The sequence below is a fragment of the Salmo salar genome, chromosome 11 (genome assembly GCF_965601325.2).
Source record: "Salmo salar chromosome 11, fSalSal1, whole genome shotgun sequence".
NCBI lineage: Eukaryota > Metazoa > Chordata > Actinopteri > Salmoniformes > Salmonidae > Salmo > Salmo salar.
In genome coordinates, this window is record NC_138301.1 from 5784555 (window position 1) to 5803460 (window position 18906).

At 38.5% G+C, this 18906-nt stretch overlaps 1 protein-coding gene across 50 annotated transcripts in view; it reads left to right on the plus strand.

Annotated features, from left to right (window-relative positions):
* si:ch211-266g18.10 (uncharacterized) overlaps nt 1-17533 on the plus strand; it is a 244924-nt gene extending 227391 nt beyond the window's left edge. For 41 of the 50 annotated variants that reach the window (XM_082957684.1, XM_082957672.1, XM_082957646.1 and 38 more), the window contains 6 exons: nt 229-270; nt 8423-8464; nt 8972-9016; nt 12046-12090; nt 12797-12832; nt 13051-17533. In XM_082957684.1, coding sequence (XP_082813810.1) covers nt 229-270; nt 8423-8464; nt 8972-9016; nt 12046-12090; nt 12797-12832; nt 13051-13136 — 296 coding nt within the window. In that variant the 3' untranslated portion in view covers nt 13137-17533. The remainder of the gene's footprint in view (nt 1-228; nt 271-8422; nt 8465-8971; nt 9017-12045; nt 12091-12796; nt 12833-13050) is intronic. The other 9 variants (XM_082957638.1, XM_082957658.1, XM_082957659.1 and 6 more) reach the window with 7 other exon arrangements.
* The last annotated feature ends 1373 nt before the right edge of the window (nt 17534-18906 follow it).

Sequence of the window (18906 nt, forward strand, 5' to 3'; positions counted from 1 at the left end):
GTATATTGATGAGGGGGAAAAAATGATGTAATCAATTTTAGAACAAGACTGTAAGGTAACAAAATGTGGAAAAAGTCAAGGGGTCTGAATACTTTCCGAATATACTGTACATGCTTACAGCAAGTAATGTAATACATGCACTACCACGTATGTTGATGAACAGCACATTGTTTAAATGTAAAGGAATTAGGTACATTGTTCAGATGTTATTATCTCCTGTCAAAGCAGATACTCCCAAAGAAAAGGACAAACCAGTAGCTGTTAAGAAAGGTACTGATAGTGTTTGGCCTCTTAAGAATGCTTTAGAATTTTCTAATGCTCAACTGTGCTTCCTAGGCTTCTTTAGCAGCAACACGGTAACAAGTGATCTGCTGGTTTATCCTTGTGGATTTTTTATTGCAATCAAGCTTAGTTTAGCATGCCGGTGCATGTAATCTCCTGTTAGTAGTGTTTTAAGAAATCCAGCTGTATTGCGTAGCATAGGTCTACATTCAGCCCATTGGTTGCAATTGACTCGTTGGTTTTTATGGGGTTTACTATCATATCCTACCAGCCCTCTTGTTTTAAATTTCCTTTGACCTTTACCCTTTCAGGTGGCCAAATAAGCAACTGTTTTCTTGGAATGTAGAGCCTGTGGCATGGAAAGAGGCTAAAGCTGTGCCTGAAAAGAAAGACAAATGTTATATAGTTGTTACGCCCTTTCAAAAATCACTGTAGCTAGGGCTGGGGTTAATTCCACATATTCTAATTATATTCCATCTCCCTGTAAATTCCATCAATTCATTTCAAATTCCAGGTCAGTCTTAAAGAAATAATTCAATTCCTCTTCATTACAACGTAAGGTACATTCCAAAAATGTAATTCCAAATTCAATATTATCCCAAGCAATTCCACACATTCCAATTCGGAATTCAATTCCCTCAGGCTGTCAGACTGATCATGTCACTGTTCAGGTTGTCCAGCTATACTGGACATATAGGGAAACAAGTTGAAATGATTTAAAACAAATCTTGTAGTACATTTTCTTATACTAAATGTTATTTTTCTATTAACTGGGAAATGCACAAATATTGAATCCCATTATTTTAGAATCCCAAATGAATTCCTATTCAAACAGTCGAATATCAATACAATTCCAAACCCATAACTTGAAGGTTGTTGCATTTCAAATTGAGTACAATTTAAATTCACCATTTCATGAGTGAATTCAAGTATTAGAATTGAAACGTACACTAAATAAAAATAAACTCAACATGCAACAATTTAAAAGATTTTACTGAGTTACTGTTCATGTAAGGAAATCAGTCAATTGAAATAAATTCATTAGGCCCTAATCTATGGGGTTCACATGACTGGGATATGCATCTCTTGGTCACAGATACCTTAAAAAAAAGGTAGGGCTGTGGATCATTAAACCAGTCAGTGTCTGGCGTGCCTCATGCAGTGCGACACATCTCCTTTGAATAGAGTTGATCCACAGACTGTAGCCTGTGGAATGTTGTCCCACCCCTCTTCAATGGCTGTGCGAAATTGGCGGGAACTAGAATACCCTGTTGAACACGTCGATCCAGAGCATCTCAAACATGCTCAAAGGGATTTTGGCATTTTATTCTTGCAGTGTAATTCTTATTTTTGTGCTCTAAATGTTTTGTATTTTTACGGACAACACAGAGACTGAAGCTACAAAAGACAATATCAAACCAACAGCTCTGAGGAGAGGTTGAGAAATAATTTCTCAACTGATCTGTCTGTAAATTAAACCAATCCAATTTGTGTTTCACTGGAAAATACTCAAATCTAGAGTCTGAGTAGGCCGAACCAGCACCAACAACTCCTTAGCTATGTAATATTTGTCAAAATGTGCATCACCTTGTACACAATCAAGATATCCTTGACGTCTGATAAAAATCTCTTCGTTTATTTCCAAAACAGAAACTTTTCAGGAAATGGAAACGAACACACAATTATGAAACTTCAGAAGCTTTTTTGAATACATTTTCTTGGTCCTAGAGTTATAAAATGTTCAGAGTACATTGAGGGGAGTTACTGCTTTCAATAAATGTCCAAAAAAATAAGATTTTCTCAAATTGAGTTACAAGGTTTTCATCAGATAGCGACGGTATGTTTTGTTTCATATATTTATAAATTAATTCCTTACATCATGAAGTGTTGAAATGTTTAAAACTAGTCAGCAAATGAGATTGGTTAGATGGTGCTCTCTCTTATTGAAGCAGATAATCCCAAAGGAATGGCCCAACCAGTCTCTTTAAAAATAGGTATCCATGTACAGTGGTGTTTGGACGTACATAAGATTTACTAATGCTAAATATATTTTGTGAATTATTAGCTTCCAATTAGAACAATTCAATGCATCTGAAAATTAGCAAAACGATGTGGGAGAAAGTTTTACAATGGCAATTCATTTGCATAGCGTAAGTCGGGGCCAAATTGTCTGCTTCCTTGCTTCCTTTAACTTGGTATTTTGGTATTTTATTAGGATCCCCATTAGCTGTTGCAAAAGCAGCAGCTACTCTTCCTGGGGTCCACACAAATAATGAATGTATTTTAAGCGTTACGTAGCTCCCAACACTGAATGAGTGCCTTTTCATATAAAATGAAATACAGTGCCTATAGAAAGTATTCACACCCCTTTCGTTTTCCACATTTTGTTGTGTTACAGCCTGAATTTTAAATGTATTCCATTTAGATTTTGTGTCACTGATTTGCACACAACTGCCTTAATTTTGCTGGACCCCAGGAAGAGTAGCTGCTGCCAAAGCAACAGCTAATGGGGATCCATAATAAATACAAAAAAATACAATACAATACCCCATAATGTCAAAGTGGAATTTTGTTTGTATTATTTTTTTTAAATAAATTAACAAAAATTAACCCATTTCTTATGGTACGCCTAATTAAGTTCAGGAGTAAAAATATGCTTAAAACCTGTTAGGGCTAGGGGGCAGTATTGACACGGCTGGATAAAAAACATACCCGATTTAATCTGGTTACCACTCCTACCCAGTAACGAAAATATGCATATACTTATTACATATGGATAGAAAACACCCTAAAGTTTCTAAAACTGTTTGAATGGTGTCTGTGAGTATAACAGAACTCAAATGGCAGGTCAAAACCTGAGAGATTCCTTTACAGGAAGTGGCCTGTCTGACCATTTCTTGAACTTCTTTTCCATCTCTATCTTTTACTAAGGATCTCTGCTCTAACGTGACACTTCCTACGTCGTCCATAGGCGCTCAGAGCCCGGGAAAAAACAGAATGTCGTCATCCCAGCCCCAGGCTGAAACACATTATCGCCTTTCTCAAGTGGCCGATCAAGGGACTCTGGGCTTATGCGCGTGACCCGACCTCCCCCACCTTTGGGATTTTTTCCTCTGTTTGCCGAAAAGGAGATTCCCTGTCGGAATATTATCGCTTTTCTACGAGAAAAATGGCGTAAAAATTGATTTTAAACAGCGGTTGACATGCTTCGAAGTACGGTAATGGAATATTTAGAATTTTATTGTCACGAATTGCGCCATGCGCGCGACCCTTCTTTACCATTTCGGATAGTGTCTGGAACGCACGAACAAAACGCCGCTATTCGGATATAACGATGGATTATTTTGGACCAAACCAACATTTGTTATTGAAGTAGCAGTCCTGGGAGTGCATTCTGACGAAGACAACAAAAGGTAATCAAACTTTTATAATAGTAAATATGATTATGGTGAGTGCTAAACTTGCCGGGTGTCTAAATAGCGAGCCCGTGATGCCTGGGCTATGTACTTAGAATATTGCAAAATGTGCTTTCACCAAAAAGCTATTTTAAAATCGGACATATCGAGTGCATAGAGGAGGTCTGTATCTATAATTCTTAAAATAATTGTTGTGCTTTTTGTGAACGTTTATCGTGAGTAATTTAGTTTGCGGGGGGTATGCTAGTTCTGAACGTCACATGCTAATGTAAAAAGCTGTTTTTTGACATGAATATGAACTTGATTGAACAAAACATGCATGTATTGTATAACATAATGTCCTAGGGTTGTCATCTGATGAAGATCATCAAAGGTGAGTGCTGCATTTAGCTGTCTTCTGGGTTTTGGTGACATTATATGCTGGCTTGAAAAATGGGTGTCTGATTATTTCTGGCTTGGTACTCTGCTGACATAATCTAATGTTTTGCTTTCGTTGTAAAGCCTTTTTGAAATCGGACAGTGTGGTTAGATTAACGAGAGTCTTGTCTTTAAATAGCTGTAAAATAGTCATATGTTTGAGAAATTGAATTAATAGGATTTTTAAGGTTTTGAAAATCGCGCCACAGGCTTACAGTGGCTGTTACGTAGGTGGGACGAATTCGTCCCGCCTAGCCCAGAGAGGTTTTAACAAATCACATAAGTTCCATGGACTCATTCCTCAATCAAGTAGTGAATTTCAAGCACAGATTCAACCACAAAGTCAAAAAGGTTTTTCAATGCCTTGCAAAGAAGGACGCCGATTGGTAAATATGTAAAAATAAAAAAAGCAGATGCTGAATATCCCTTTGAGCAGGTGAAGTTATTAATTACACTTTGGATGGTGTATAAATACACCCGGTCACTACAACGATATAGGCATTTTTCCTAACTCAGTTGCCAGAGAGGAAGCAAAATGCTCAGGGATTTCACCATGAGGCCAATGGTGATTTTATAGGAGTTTCATAGTTTGTATTTGTATTTATTATGCATTCCCATTAAGCTGCTCCCAAAGCAGCAGGTACTCTTCCTGGTGTCCAGCAAAATTAAGGCAGTTTATACAGTTTTAAACATTACAATACACACACTGCGTGCCCTCAGGCCCCTACTCCACCAATAACACATATCTCCAGTACTAAATCCATGTGTATGTATATAGTGTGTGTGTGTGTGTGTGTGTGTGTGTGTGTGTGTGTGTGTGTGTGTGTGTGTGTGTGTGTGTGTGTGTGTGTGTGCCAATGTTTGTGTTGCTTCACAGTCACCACGTTCAATAAGGTGTTTTTTTTAATCTGTTTCTTAAATCTAATTGTACATCTTGAGTCAGTTACTTGATGTGGAATAGAGTTCCATGCAGTCATGGCTCTATGTAGTACTGTGTGCCTCCCATAGTCTGTTCTGGACTTGGGGACTGTGAAGATAACTCTTGTGGCATGTCTTGTGGGGTATACATGGGTGTCCGAGCTGTGTGCCAGTAGTTTAGACAGACAACTCGGTGCATTTAACATGTCAATACCTCTCATAAATAATTGTAGTGATGAAGTCAATCTCTCCTCCACTTTCAGCCAGGAGAGATTGCCATGCATATTATTAATTTTAGCTCTCTGTGTCCATGCTGCCCTGTTCTGAGAAAATTGCAATTTTCCTGAGTCCTTTTTTGTGGCACCTGACCACACGACTGAACAGTAGTCCAGGTGTGACAAAACTACGACCTGTAGGACCTGCCTTGTTGATAGTGTTGTTAAGAAGGCAGAGCATCGATTTATTATAGACAGAGTTCTCCCCATCTTAGCTACTACTGCATCAATATGTTTTGACAATGTCAGTTTACAATCTAGTGTTACTCATCTCAACTTGCTCAATTTCCATATTCTTTATTACAAGATTTATTTGAGGTTTAGGGTTTAGTGAGTGTTTTGTTCCAAATACAATGCTTTTAGTTTTAGAAATATTTAGGGCTAACTTATTCCTTGCCACTCACTCTGAAACTAAATGCAGCTCTTTGTTGAGTGTTGCAGTCCTTACAGTCACTGTAGTAGCTGACGTGTATAGTGTTGAGTCATCCGCATACATAGAAACTCTGGCTTTACTCAGTCAGTGGCATGTTTTTAGTAAAAATTGAAAAAAGCAAGGGGTCGAAACAGCTACCCTGTGGAATTCCTGATTCAAACTGGATTATATTTATAGGCTTCCATTAAAGAACACCCTCTGTGTTCTGTTAGACTTGTAACTCTTTATCCACATTATAGCAGGGGGTGTAAAACCATAACACATACGTTTTTCCAGCAGCAGACTATGATCAATAATGTCAAAATCTGCACTGAAATCTAACAAGACAGCCACCACAATCATTTTATCATACATTTCTCTCAGCCAATCATCAGTCATTTGTGTAAGTGCTGTGCTTGTTGAGTGTCCTTCCCTTCATAAGCATGATGAAATTCTGTTGTCAATTTGTTTGCAGTAAAAGAGCATTGTATCTGTTCAAACACCATTTTTTTCAGAAGTTAACTAAGGGTTGGTAACAGGCTGATCGGTCGGCTATTTGAGCCAGTAAAGGGGGCTTTATTATTCTTGGGTAGGAATGACTTTAGCTTCCCTCCAGTGCTGAGGTCACACACTTTCTAGTAGGCTTAAATTGAATATGTGGTAAATAGGAGTGGCAATATCGTCTGCTATTATCCTCAGTAATTTTCCATCTAGATTGTCAGACCCTCGTGGCTTGTCATTGTTGATAGACAACAATAATGTTTTCACCTCTTCCACACTGACTACGGAATTCAAAAGTACAGTACTTGTCTTTCATAATTTGGTCCGATATACTTGGATGTGTAGTGTCAGCATTTGTTGCTGGCATCTCATCCCTAAGTTTGCTTATCTTGCCAATGAAAAAGTAATTAAATTAGTTTGCAATGTCAGTGGGCTTTGTTATGAATGAACCGTCTGACTCAATAAATGATGTAGAAGGGTTGGCTTTTTTCCCAAAAATGTAACTTAAGGTGCCCCAAAGCTTTTTACTATCATTCTTTGAATAATTTATCTTTGTTTCATAGTGTATTTTTTAAATATTTTTCTTTAGTTTAGTCACATGATCTCTTAATTTGTACGTTTGCCAATCAGTTGGGCTGCCAGACTTAATTGCCATATCTTTTGCCTCATCCCTCTCAACCATACAATTTTTCAATTCCTCATCAATCCAAAGTGATTTAACAGTTTTTACAGTCATTTTCTTAATGTGTTGGTGCTTATTAGTAACTGGAATAAGTAGTTTCATAAGTGTGTCAAGTGCAGCATCTGGTTGCTCCTCATTACACACCACAGACCAGCAAATGTTCTTTATATCATCAACATATCAATCACTACAAATCTTCTTGTATGACCTCTTATACACTATATTAGGACCAGCCTTTGGAACTTTGGTTTTCTGAGATATGGCTATTATATTGTGATCATTACATCCTATGGGTTTGGATACTGCTTTAAAGCAAATATCTGCGTTAGTAAAAATGTGATCAATACATGTTGATGATTTAATTCCTGTGCTTTTTGTAACTACCCTGGTAGGTTGACTGACAACCTGATCCAGGTTGCAGGCACTGGTTACAGTGTGAAGTTTTTTCCTGAGTGGGCAGCTTGATGATAGTCAGTCAATATTTAAATCACCCAGAAAATATACTTCTCTGTTGATATCACATACATTATCAAGCATTTCACACATATTATCCAAATACTGACTGTTAGCACTTGGTGGTCTATAGCAGCTTCCCACAAGAATGGGCTTTAGGTGAGGCAGAGTTTAATGGCTGCGTTAGGAGAAAAAACTGATCAAAAACTGATCAAAAACTGATCATCAACTTTGAAGATACTCCACAATACTAACCCAACTGACAGAAGTAATCCTGTACAGAATACAAATATTCCAAAACATGCATCCTGTTTGCAGCAAGGCACTTAAGTAATACTGCCAGAAATGTGGCAAATAAATGCACTTTTTTCTGAATACAAAGTGTTATGTTTGGGGCAAATCCTACATGACACATCACTGAGTATCACTCATCATATTTTCAAGCATGGTGGAGGCTGCATCATGTTATAAGTATGCTTATCATCGGCAAGGACTAAAGAGTTTTTATGATAAAAATAAAAGGAATACAGCTATAAGCACAGGCAAAATCCTAGATGAAAACCTGGTTCAGGCTGGCTGCTTACCAAGACGAAATGGAATGTTCCTGAGTGGCCTAGTTACAGTTTTTACTTAAATTGTTTTGAAAATCTATGGCAAGACTTGAAAATGGCTGTCTAGCAATGATCAACAATCAACTTGAACTTTTAAATGAATAATTGGCAAATATTGTACAATCTAGAGTGCAAAGCTCTTAGAGACATACCCAAAAAGATTCACAGCTGTAATTGTTGCCAAAACTGCTTCTTTAAAGTATTGACTCAGGGTTGTGAATACGTATGTAAATGATATACTATATTTCTGTATTACATTTTTTATAAATATGCAAAAAATTCTCAAAACATGTTTTCACTTTGTCATTATGGGGTATTATGTGTAGATGGGTGAGAAAAAAACAACATTTCATTCATTTTATATTCAGGCTGTAGCACACACAACAAAATGTGAATAAGTTAAGGGGTATGAATACTTTCTGAAGGCACTGTATGCCTCTCTTTTTTTTAATAAGAGCCTGATGCTCCAAAGGAGAAGGTCAGACCTGTGAAAAATGGTAGGTAATTCCAGTATTAACACAGCAACAATATTAATTATTATAATTATCACACATTGACAGTGTCTAAATAACATCCTTACCTTTACTGAATGCTGTTTATGAACAGTCTGAAATGTCTGAAGATCGAGGAGTAGTCCTATTTCTTTAGAGTGTGTTCTCTCCTGTCAATGCAGAGGCTTCCAAATCAGTCCCTGTAATGAAAGGTATTCATGTATTGTTTGGCAGCTGTAGAAATTCCAGAATGTCGTTGCAAAGCCAACTTGTTTGATCAATTCTAGACTGCCTTTTTGGAATACTTTCAGGGTAGTGCAATTTGAGTTGAAGTTTGTGCTTTAATACATTTTGCTCGCTATAAAGCCATGAATCACTGTTTGGTTTATTTTGCAGTTTCTGAAGTAAACCAACTCATTGTATTATGTGCTCTTTTTTAACCTCAGTTGTCTCTTTGCAATGACTGACAAACATGCTTTTGTATTGCCAATCATTTCCCTGTCTTATCTTAAGCAGAACCTGAATCTAAGGAAACTAAGGAAACCCCTGCCAGGAAAGGTATAGTAGCTACTGCATTGTCATTCACATTTCTTTCACTGTAATAAAATAATGGGTTTATAATGTAATCAATTATTGCTTTTATTAAATACATAGTAAGGTTTATTTGATCTTGTTCACATTCTCAACTAAAAGCTTAATTGCAGTATACAGACTAAAATTAAATTAAAATAAGTATATGTCTAGATTTAGGGAAATAAAAGGTGAATTGAAGGGTGCATCGTTGGTCACTGAGCGGAGAGAGCACTGCGGTAGCTGCTCGGAGAGTGTGTCAGTCAGACATGGACAAGTCGGGAGCCGCTGGACGTACTGTATATTTCACCATCTCTGACGTCCTGCCCACCTTTCCGTACAGCAAACTCCAATAACTTTGTGCAGCACCCACTTGGGTGATGCTACTGCAGCCGGCAGGCGCTGAAAGCTCACCACACTTTAGTTTAATGAGTATTTTCCACTTTTACAAGACAGCCACCTGGATTCTCAGTGCATCGCGCAGACAGGAATAAACCTCTCTCTGGGAAGAAGGGCAGGGGTGTATGTTTCATGATTAACGACTCATGGTGTAATTGTAACAACATACAGGAACTCAAGTCCTTTTGTTCACCTGACCTAGAATTCCTCACAATAAAATGCCGACCGCATTATCTTCCAAGAGAACGATCTTCGGTTATTGTCACAGCCATGTATATCCCCCCTCAAGGCGATACCACAACGGCACTCAAGGAACTTCACTGGACTTTATACAAACTGGAAACCATATATCCTGAGTCTGAATTAATTGTAGCTGGGGATTGTAACAAAGCAAATTTGAGAAAAAAGCTACCTAAATTCTATCAGCATATCGACTGTAGCACTTGCGCTGAAAAAACTCAGAACTATTGTTACTCTAACTCCTGCAATGCATACAAGGTCCTCCCCCACCCTCCTTTCGGCAAATCTGACCACGACTCCATTTTGCTCCTCCCTTCCTATAGGCAGGAACTCAAACAGGAAGTACCCGTGCTAAGGACTATTCAATGGTCTGACCAATCGGAATCCACGCTTCAAGATTGTTTTGATCACGCAGACTGGGATATGTTCCAGGTAGCCTCAGAGAATAATATTGACGTATACGCTGATACGCTGGGAGAGTTTATAAGTGTATAGGAGCTGTTGTACCCAGTGGGACTATTAAAACCTACCCTAACCAAAAACCATAGACAGATGGCAGCATTTGCGCAAAATAAAAGTGCGTACCACCGCATTTAACCATGGCAAGGCGACTGGGAATATGGCAAAATACAAACACAGTAGTCATTCCCTCCGCAAGGCAATCAAACAAGCTAAATGTCAATATAGAGACAAAGTGGAGTCACAATTAAATGGCTCAGACACAAGACGTATGTAGCAGCATCTACCTACAATCACAGACTACAAAAGGAAAACCAGCCATGCTGTGGACACCGACGTCTTGCTTCCAGACAAACTAAACACCTTCTTTGCCTGTTTCGAGGATAATACAGTGCCATTGACGCAGCCCTCTACCAAGGACTGTGGGCTCTCCTTCTTCATGGCCAACGTGAGTAAGTCATTTAAATGTGTCAACCCTCGCAGGGCTGCCGGCCCAGACGTCATCCCTAGCCTCGTCCTCAAGCTGGCTGGTGTGTTTATTCAATCTCTCCCATAGCTCAACATTCAACACTATAGTACCCACTAAGCTCATTATTAAGCTCGAGGCCCTGGGTCTCAACCCCGCCCTGTGGAATTGGGTCCTGGATTTCCTGACGGGTCACCCCCAGGTGGTGAAGGTCGGAAACAACATCTCCACTTCACTGATCCTCAACACTGGGGCCCCACAAGGGTGCGTGCTCAGCCCCCTCCTGTACTCCCTGTTCTTCCATGACTGGGTGGCCATGCACGCCTCCAACTCAATCATCAAGTTTGCTGACAACACAACAATGCTAGGCTTGATTACCAACAACGATGAGACAGCCTACAGGGAGGAGGTGAGGGCTCTTGGAGTGTGGTGTCAGGAAAATAACCTCTCACTCAATGTCAACAAAACAAAGGAGATGATCATGGACTTCAGGAAACAGCAGAGGGAGCACCCCCCTATCCACATCGACGGGACAGAATGTGGAAAGTTTTACGTTCCTCGGCGTACATATCACTGACAAACTGAAATGGTCCACCCACACAGACAGTGTGGTGAAGACAGCGCAACAGCACGTCTTCAACCTCAGGAAGCTGAAGTAATTTGGCTTGTCACCAAAAACCCTCACAAACATTTACAGATGCACAATTGAGAGCATCCTGTCGGGCTGTATCTCTGCCTGGTACGGCCACTGCACCACCCACAACCACAGGACTCCCCAGAGGGTGGTGCGGTCTGCACAACGCATCACTGGGGGCAAACTACCTGCCCTCCAGGACACCTACAGCACCCGATGTCACAGGAAGGCCAAAAAGATCATCAAGGGCAACAACCACCCGAGCCAGTGCCTGTTCACCCAGCTACCATCCACAAGGCGAGGTCAGTACAGGTGCATCAAAGCTGGGACCGATAGACTCAAGGCCATCAGACTGTTAAACAGCCATCACTAGCACAGAGAGGCTGCTGCCTACATTCAGACTTGAAATCATTGGCCACTTTAATAAATGGAACACTAGTTACTTTAATAATGCCACTTTAAAAATGTTTGTAGTTGTAGTGGTATCACAAGATATCATCACGTGACTCCAACTTTAATATGATGGTTATTATATCAATATTTGCGCATAAAGACGTTTCCACTGCTATTTCTCACATAATTCATTTTACATACTCAAAAAGATCCCACCTTGTCTAACGTATTTTGTTTTGTCGACAGTTTGCCAACCAATTTTACCAACAAATTTGCTGTTTACATCAGCTCTGTCGTGACATTTTGTACTTTGTACTTTACTAACATAAAAAGGTTGGATGGAAACCTGGTTAATGGCACAAAAATGTTTAGAAGATTTTCAGAAACACATAACAATTGTTTTATTGGTATCCCTTTCTAATATAGAAAAATCTGTTGAGAAGAAGCCTGCCAAAGAAGAGAAAGCAAAGGGTAATACCCCTATTCTTTTATATTCCATTCCATTCTAGTCTTCTCGATTTTATTCTATTTCTATTCTATCCTATTCAGCAACTGAAATCTAAAGGCACTCCGTGATTCTGAAGCAATTTCATCTCACAAGAAACTTAAACATTGTGTGATTCGTAATTTACATGCATGCACGAGAGGTTAAGTTGAGTATGCTAGCGAGTGGTTATGGGTTGGGGTAGCCTCTGACACCCATTTGTTGGCAGAAAGATAGTCAAAAGGGTTAGTGACCCGTTGCCACCTATCAAACCAATCAGATATGTATCATGGGTGGAGGTGCAAACAGAAGCGGTGTTTCTGAAAACAATTCTGACTTGCAACAATCTAGCTCGCAATCAAACGCAAGGGTTGTCCCGAGATTTGTAAAAGATAGCCACGTGAGACTAGGGTTTGGTGTAAGCATGCTAGCGGGTGGTTAAGGTTAGGGTTAGGGCAAAGTTAGAGAAAATAAACATGCCAAAACAAAGACACTTGCAGCATACCAGTCCTGCAAGTTATGCCACCCCTGACTACATTTTCATTCTTTCCACACCTCTTCTTTCCAAAACGTAACTTACAGAAGTTTCCATCCTCAAAACAATTAGCTCAAGTCTGTGTTACTCATGAACGTCTAGACTCATTGAAACATTGATCATCGTGACATTAAAATCATGACCTCTTTCTTCAACAGCAGAGCCTGTTATAACAGACCCCTTCGCCACAGAAGGTAAATATAATTTTCACACAGTAGCACTCCAAATATTATATTTTAAGAGCAGTCCATCTATGGATCGCATACCAGTTACACTTTTAACCAAGTATAACTTATAAGGCATTCATAAGCCCTGTGCAGTATACGGCCAACATAAATGCTTCACACATGATTTATAAGTTAATGATGGGAACTGACTGTCTTTTTTTTATTATACTCTGGATACTTTTCAGATGAGATGCCCTACTTCCAGTGCTTTTTTGTGGATGAAGATGAGGCCCAGTATCCCTTCTACCCTTTCTCACCTCTCCAGATGTGAGAGCCCTGCCCAGTGAAGAGCACAGAGTCTAGAAAGAAATGGGATGAGATGGGCGACACCTTTAGTGTGGAGTTAATAATAAAACATTAATAAAACCAAGCCATGGAATCCACTACTGCCATGTTGCAGCCTAGCGTCCCGAGCTGGTCTTCAACAGAAACCTAGGACAGCAAAGCACTTTGAGTGAATTCATTGAGCTCTCATGGATAGCCAACATCATTCCTTTCCAAATGTGTTCGTGTTATATTTTGTTTTTGATAGCTGATATGGCATGAGTTGATCTATATCAGGATATCAGTATTTTGAATGAATCAATGCATACTGTGTTTACATCAGTTGCTGCAGGTGAGCCTTTTTTAGGGCCATGTTAATTTGCTTGATTCAATTCCCGCTTTGATAGTTGTCAGTTTTCTCAATTGAATGGCACATTTAAACAAACTGCAACACAGATTGTACCGTTGGCTTTCATACTTTTCAAATTCTCAGCGCAGCTCAAGCAATTAATCTGTCTGTCGTCACAGTCAGTTGAATGGGAGCTGCATATGGGAGCTGAGCAGTGTTGGTCTAGAATTTGAGGGAAGAGCTCGGTTGGGCTGGACTACAAACTGCTGCTCTGTTGCTGTGGACTCTGAATTACGCTTTATTTACATGAACATGGGCTCTATATCATTGCTAAGACATCAGTGAGTCGTTCCATCTCAAGAAGCACAAGAAAGAGGATTTCGACACCCACCATCTCAGATTGTACTGAAATTGTTTCTGTTAGGGAACAGATAAGATTAGCGTTCCTGCAACAATATTTTGCTGAAATATAATTTGATCTCTGGGAAATTAAGCTAATTGATTCCACCCAAATTGGCCATTTTATTCAATTAATATAGGCCCTAACCTCCAGGATTGATTTTTTTTAAAGAATTCCTCCACCACTTCATGTTAAAGGGACAGTTCACCTAAATTATGAAATTACTTTTGCTTTCCTTACCTGTAAGCAGTCTTTGAAAAAATTAATTCAACAGTCCATGAGTTGGTTTTGTTGTCCACTGATTCAAATGCAAACTTTTTAGCATTTGTGACACAACTCCGATGCAAGTCAATGGTACCTGTATTAGCATTTTCATGCTTCATGTCCAAATCATTCTGAAGTATCTAAAGCTGTAATGTTACTAACAGATGATTTAGATATGAAGCTTGGAAATGCTAATATAGGTACCATTGACTTGCGTTGGATTTGTGCCACAAATGCTAAAAAGTTAGAATTTCAAACACCGGCCAGATAAACAAAACCGAAACATGGGTTGCTGTCATACCTTGTCCCTAAACTCTTTACAGGGTAAGGAAACCAATATGTAATTTGGGTGAACAATCCCTTTAACAATGAGGGGGGATTCTGAAAAAAATAACTACAAGTAGGAACAGCACCATCTAGTGGTCAGAACATTGTAATATGAAGATGTAGGATGGGACATTAACTAACTTAAATTATTAATTTCTCTGAACAGGAAGAAAAAAACCACCAAATTCACTGAGAATACATTACATAGGATGAAGAAACAATACTCTGAGTCACAGCTCCATACTATTCGTCAGACATAGAGAACTAATACTGTATACTCTTTATTAGTGTGTGTGTGGTGTCTGTGGGTGGCTTTTGATTCTTTCGATTTCTCATGTCTTACTCGTTGATAGAAAAAAGTTTGGTCCAAATCGGATCTTAGGTAGTATAATTATTGAATATTATATGAATCATATAATTTTCTTCTATTCTTCTTCATCAGTCTGCGTTTGTTAACTTTGAGGAAGCATAAAGCTTTTCATCAAATTTGTAGGGACATACTCACATTAAAAGAAATTCTGCTGGTGCCTCGAAGTCTGTGAAGTTGTTTCTGTATTGTATGTACTATATGTCTGGAAAGGAATAACCATATCCTATATGTCCATGAGAGCTCCCAGGTCCCAGATTCTGATCAACTAGATAAAACACCCTCTGGCTGCACCACAGGTGACAAGTGGCAGATTCAGTCATGGTGTTCTGAAGTCTTATCAACCATCTATACTTCTACAAAATGCTCCTCGTTTTGATAAGGGTGCTGATTCTAAGCATTCCATTGTCTGATCTTTCAGAATGAGGTTGAAGAATAATTTTTAATGGGTAACACGTCAGTTGGAATGCACTTGTTGCAATCAGGTGTCTTTGAAATATTTCATTTTGTGTGATAATCCATTTTGAACTCATTTAAAGTTGGTGTTGTCCATTTGTATCAACATAAGTTAGACATAATTTCTTGCACTGGATTACACCATCAAGGACCTTAAACTAACTGGAACATGAGAGGAGAATACATATATTAATGATCAAAATCAATGTTTGTATCTCGTATCTATTTATTGATAGACCAAAAGGAACAGCTGCATAGCTCATGAGTGTCACAGAGTAGTGTCCTTTTGGTAGGGTTTACACAACTGGCAAACTGGTTGAAATAAGGTGTGGGAAAAATAAACAAGTCCAGTTTACCATTATGTTATGCGTATAGTGACTTATGAATCACATATAATCAAGTAATATAGTAATATAAACAATATATTATGATATTTATATAATTATAATATTATCAACAATAGTGGTAATAATAATGCATGTATGACACTTGTATTTATTTTTGTGCTATGTTATGAACAGATGTATAACATTTCAGATTGATTACTTTATCATCTCTGAAAGACAAGTTGGGATAGCAGTCAACACATAAACCTACTTCTACTTAAGTTAAATTGCGTCTTGGCTAATTTTATGTTTTTAATTAAAGTGACAACTTGAATTTTGACAGTGAAGTACATGTGTAGCCAAATATTGATACTGTTCCATCTTTTAGTTTTGGTACCTCTGCACAAAACATGTATTTGTTGCAGAAGAATGTGATACTTTGCTACATGAAATGCCTTTAAATTCTCATTTAGCCTGTACAAAATGTTGTTAACACATATATTTTTGTGGAGAGCAAAAGATAAGACTGATTGTGAAATAGTGCATTTATGCTGATTCCACTAAACATGTTAATGCTCCTAATCTTTGTGTTAAATGTTTTGACTGAACAGACTCCCAAATGTAATTTTTACTAGCAAATACTACCTTATTTGCTATTCAAGGGCATATGATTTTATCTGTTCACTACCAAAGTAGTTAATTAATACAATATTTGCCACAATACATTTTGTAGCTAGCATAGACTGCAATGGTAGTGTTACTGTAGAATACAATTAGTAGAATACATAATGGTGTCATCTTGACAGTTAGGTTCTGTACTATTGTTAGTAGTAACCATTGTAAGCTTATAACATGTGCGGCCATACAGAGACAGGATGGTACTCTGATGGCCCACCAACCTTTTTGAAGCATTGTGCATGAAGTATTTTAAATGTTCTCTGCTTTCAAGTGTTCATTGTCTGGTGTTTAACAACAATATATTGATCTGCTGGAGCATCAATATGACAGTGCCAGATCTATTTCAATTGGAATTATGTGTATGGCATCAATAATTCATTGTAAGTTGTATTTGAGCTGACTGGTTCAGGAATGTACATTGTGTAAGGAAATAATAAGGCCACTGATGCAAGGGATAACGGGACAGATTTGATCATATCAAATGCTGAAAATGATCTTAAACCTGAATAGTTTGACGACAGATTAACAAATGTATGTATTGTCCTATGCTTAACCTAACTAATGCAACTTGTCATACATATTGGATTAGTAAACGTAACAGTTTATGTGTGGTATTCTTTCCTTTTCACCTTGTTCCTTGTGTGTTGATGCCAGTAGTTAGCCTAGTGGTTAGAGCGTTGGGCCAGTAACCGGAAGGTCGTTCTGCCCCTGAGCAAAGGCGCCGAAGATGTGGATGTCGATTTAGGCAGCCCCTCTCTGATTCAGAGGGGTTGGGTTAAATGCGAAAGACACATTTCAGTTGAATACATTCAGTTGGACAACTGACTAGGTATCCCTCTTTCCCTTTCCAGGTAGGCTATTGAACCGTCCACAGTATTTGACTTGTAATACACACATATGATCAGATGATGGCATTATAGAGTGGTCTATTTTCTAACATTTCAAATAAACGTTTTTATACTACACATCTGTATGCCTTTAATAACAAAATGAACCCAGATCATGAACTCTGGGAAAGACAATTAGGTCATTCAATTATTGAATGTTGCCATGTTCAGGGGTCAAGTGTGGTGGAATATTGAAATGGTGTGAAAAAGAATGAGATGTTCATCACTATCAGTTATATTAATAATCTTGGATGTAATGTTGATAGCAGTTCCCATGCTTGTGAAATGCCAGTGTCTTGATTTCGTAATATGTCAGGTTTTACAACTCATAATAAATTGTGTTGATATTGCCCAAGATATCTTTTTCATTTCAATATTGGAACTGATTCTGATTTCTCTCAATGCATCCAGGACAGCCAGTATTATTCAAGTTTTGACAATCCATCTCATAGCCAACGCAATGTGTCAATAATTGTTTGCCTTTTACATTCTACATTCAATAGCCATTACACTGTACTTTAAAACCTCTTCAGCGTCTCATCCCGTTAGCGGGATCAAAATCCAGCGAAAAATCATATCGCCATTAGCATAACAAAATTTAATAATTTGAAGAAAACATTTTTTTTTCTTTTTTTTTTCGTTTTATAGATACACCTCTCCTGAATCGACCCACGTCGTCCGATTTCAAAAAGGTTTTACAGGACAAGCAAATCATTAGATTATGTTAGAGGAGTCCATCGTAAAAAGCAGCAACGTAGCCATTTTCCGACCAATCACTTGCATCACAAATAACCAAAAAACAGCTAAATGCAGCACTAACCTTTTACAAACTTCATCAGATGACACACCTAGGACATCATGTTACACAATGCATGCATTCTTTTGTTCAATAAAGTTCATATTTATATATGAAAACAGCATTTTACATCGGCGTCTGACGTTGACTAACTATTTTCCCGTCAAAAGCATCCGATGAAACAGTGCTACATTTTACTGAATTACTATTCGAAAACATGTTTAAAATGTAATATTGTCATTCTAAGATTTATAGATGAATATCTCTTGAAAGCACCTGTCATACCAGATTTAAAAATAACTTTACTGGGTAATCACACTTAGCGATAAAAGGGGATGCGATACTCAGAAAATGACGTAGTAAATACAGCTCGGCGCCATCTTGGAACAATCGCAGATCACATCTAATGTTGTATAATATTGTCAATAATCCCTTACCTTTAGTTGTCTTCATCAGAAAGCACTTCCAGGAATCCCAGGACCACAACAGATGTATTTTCGGTCGAAAAAGTCCATCCTTTATGTTCCATTAGCATGCTGTTGTTAGCGCGTCTCAAAGCAGTATCCAAAAGCTCTGCCGGCCGCGGGACAGCCGTGTCGGGAAAAAGCTATTTTTTCCCATTTAGGTTCGTTCAAACATGTCAAACGTTGTATAACATTAATTTTCAGGGCCTGTTTCAACAAGAGAGCCAATAAGATTCGAGGGGGACGATTTCAATGTGTTTCAAAACGTTTCCAAAGGTGGGGGTAGACAGGGCCGCCGGCGTCATAATGGTGATGGCCCTCCCCCTGTGACCAATTTCCAACGCGTCTCATTGACTGAGTTTCGACAGTAGAAGGCTCAAAACACTTTGTAAAGACTGGCGACATCTTGTGGAAGCAATAGGAAGTGCTCAAATAACGATAGTTCACGGTGTGAATAATAGGC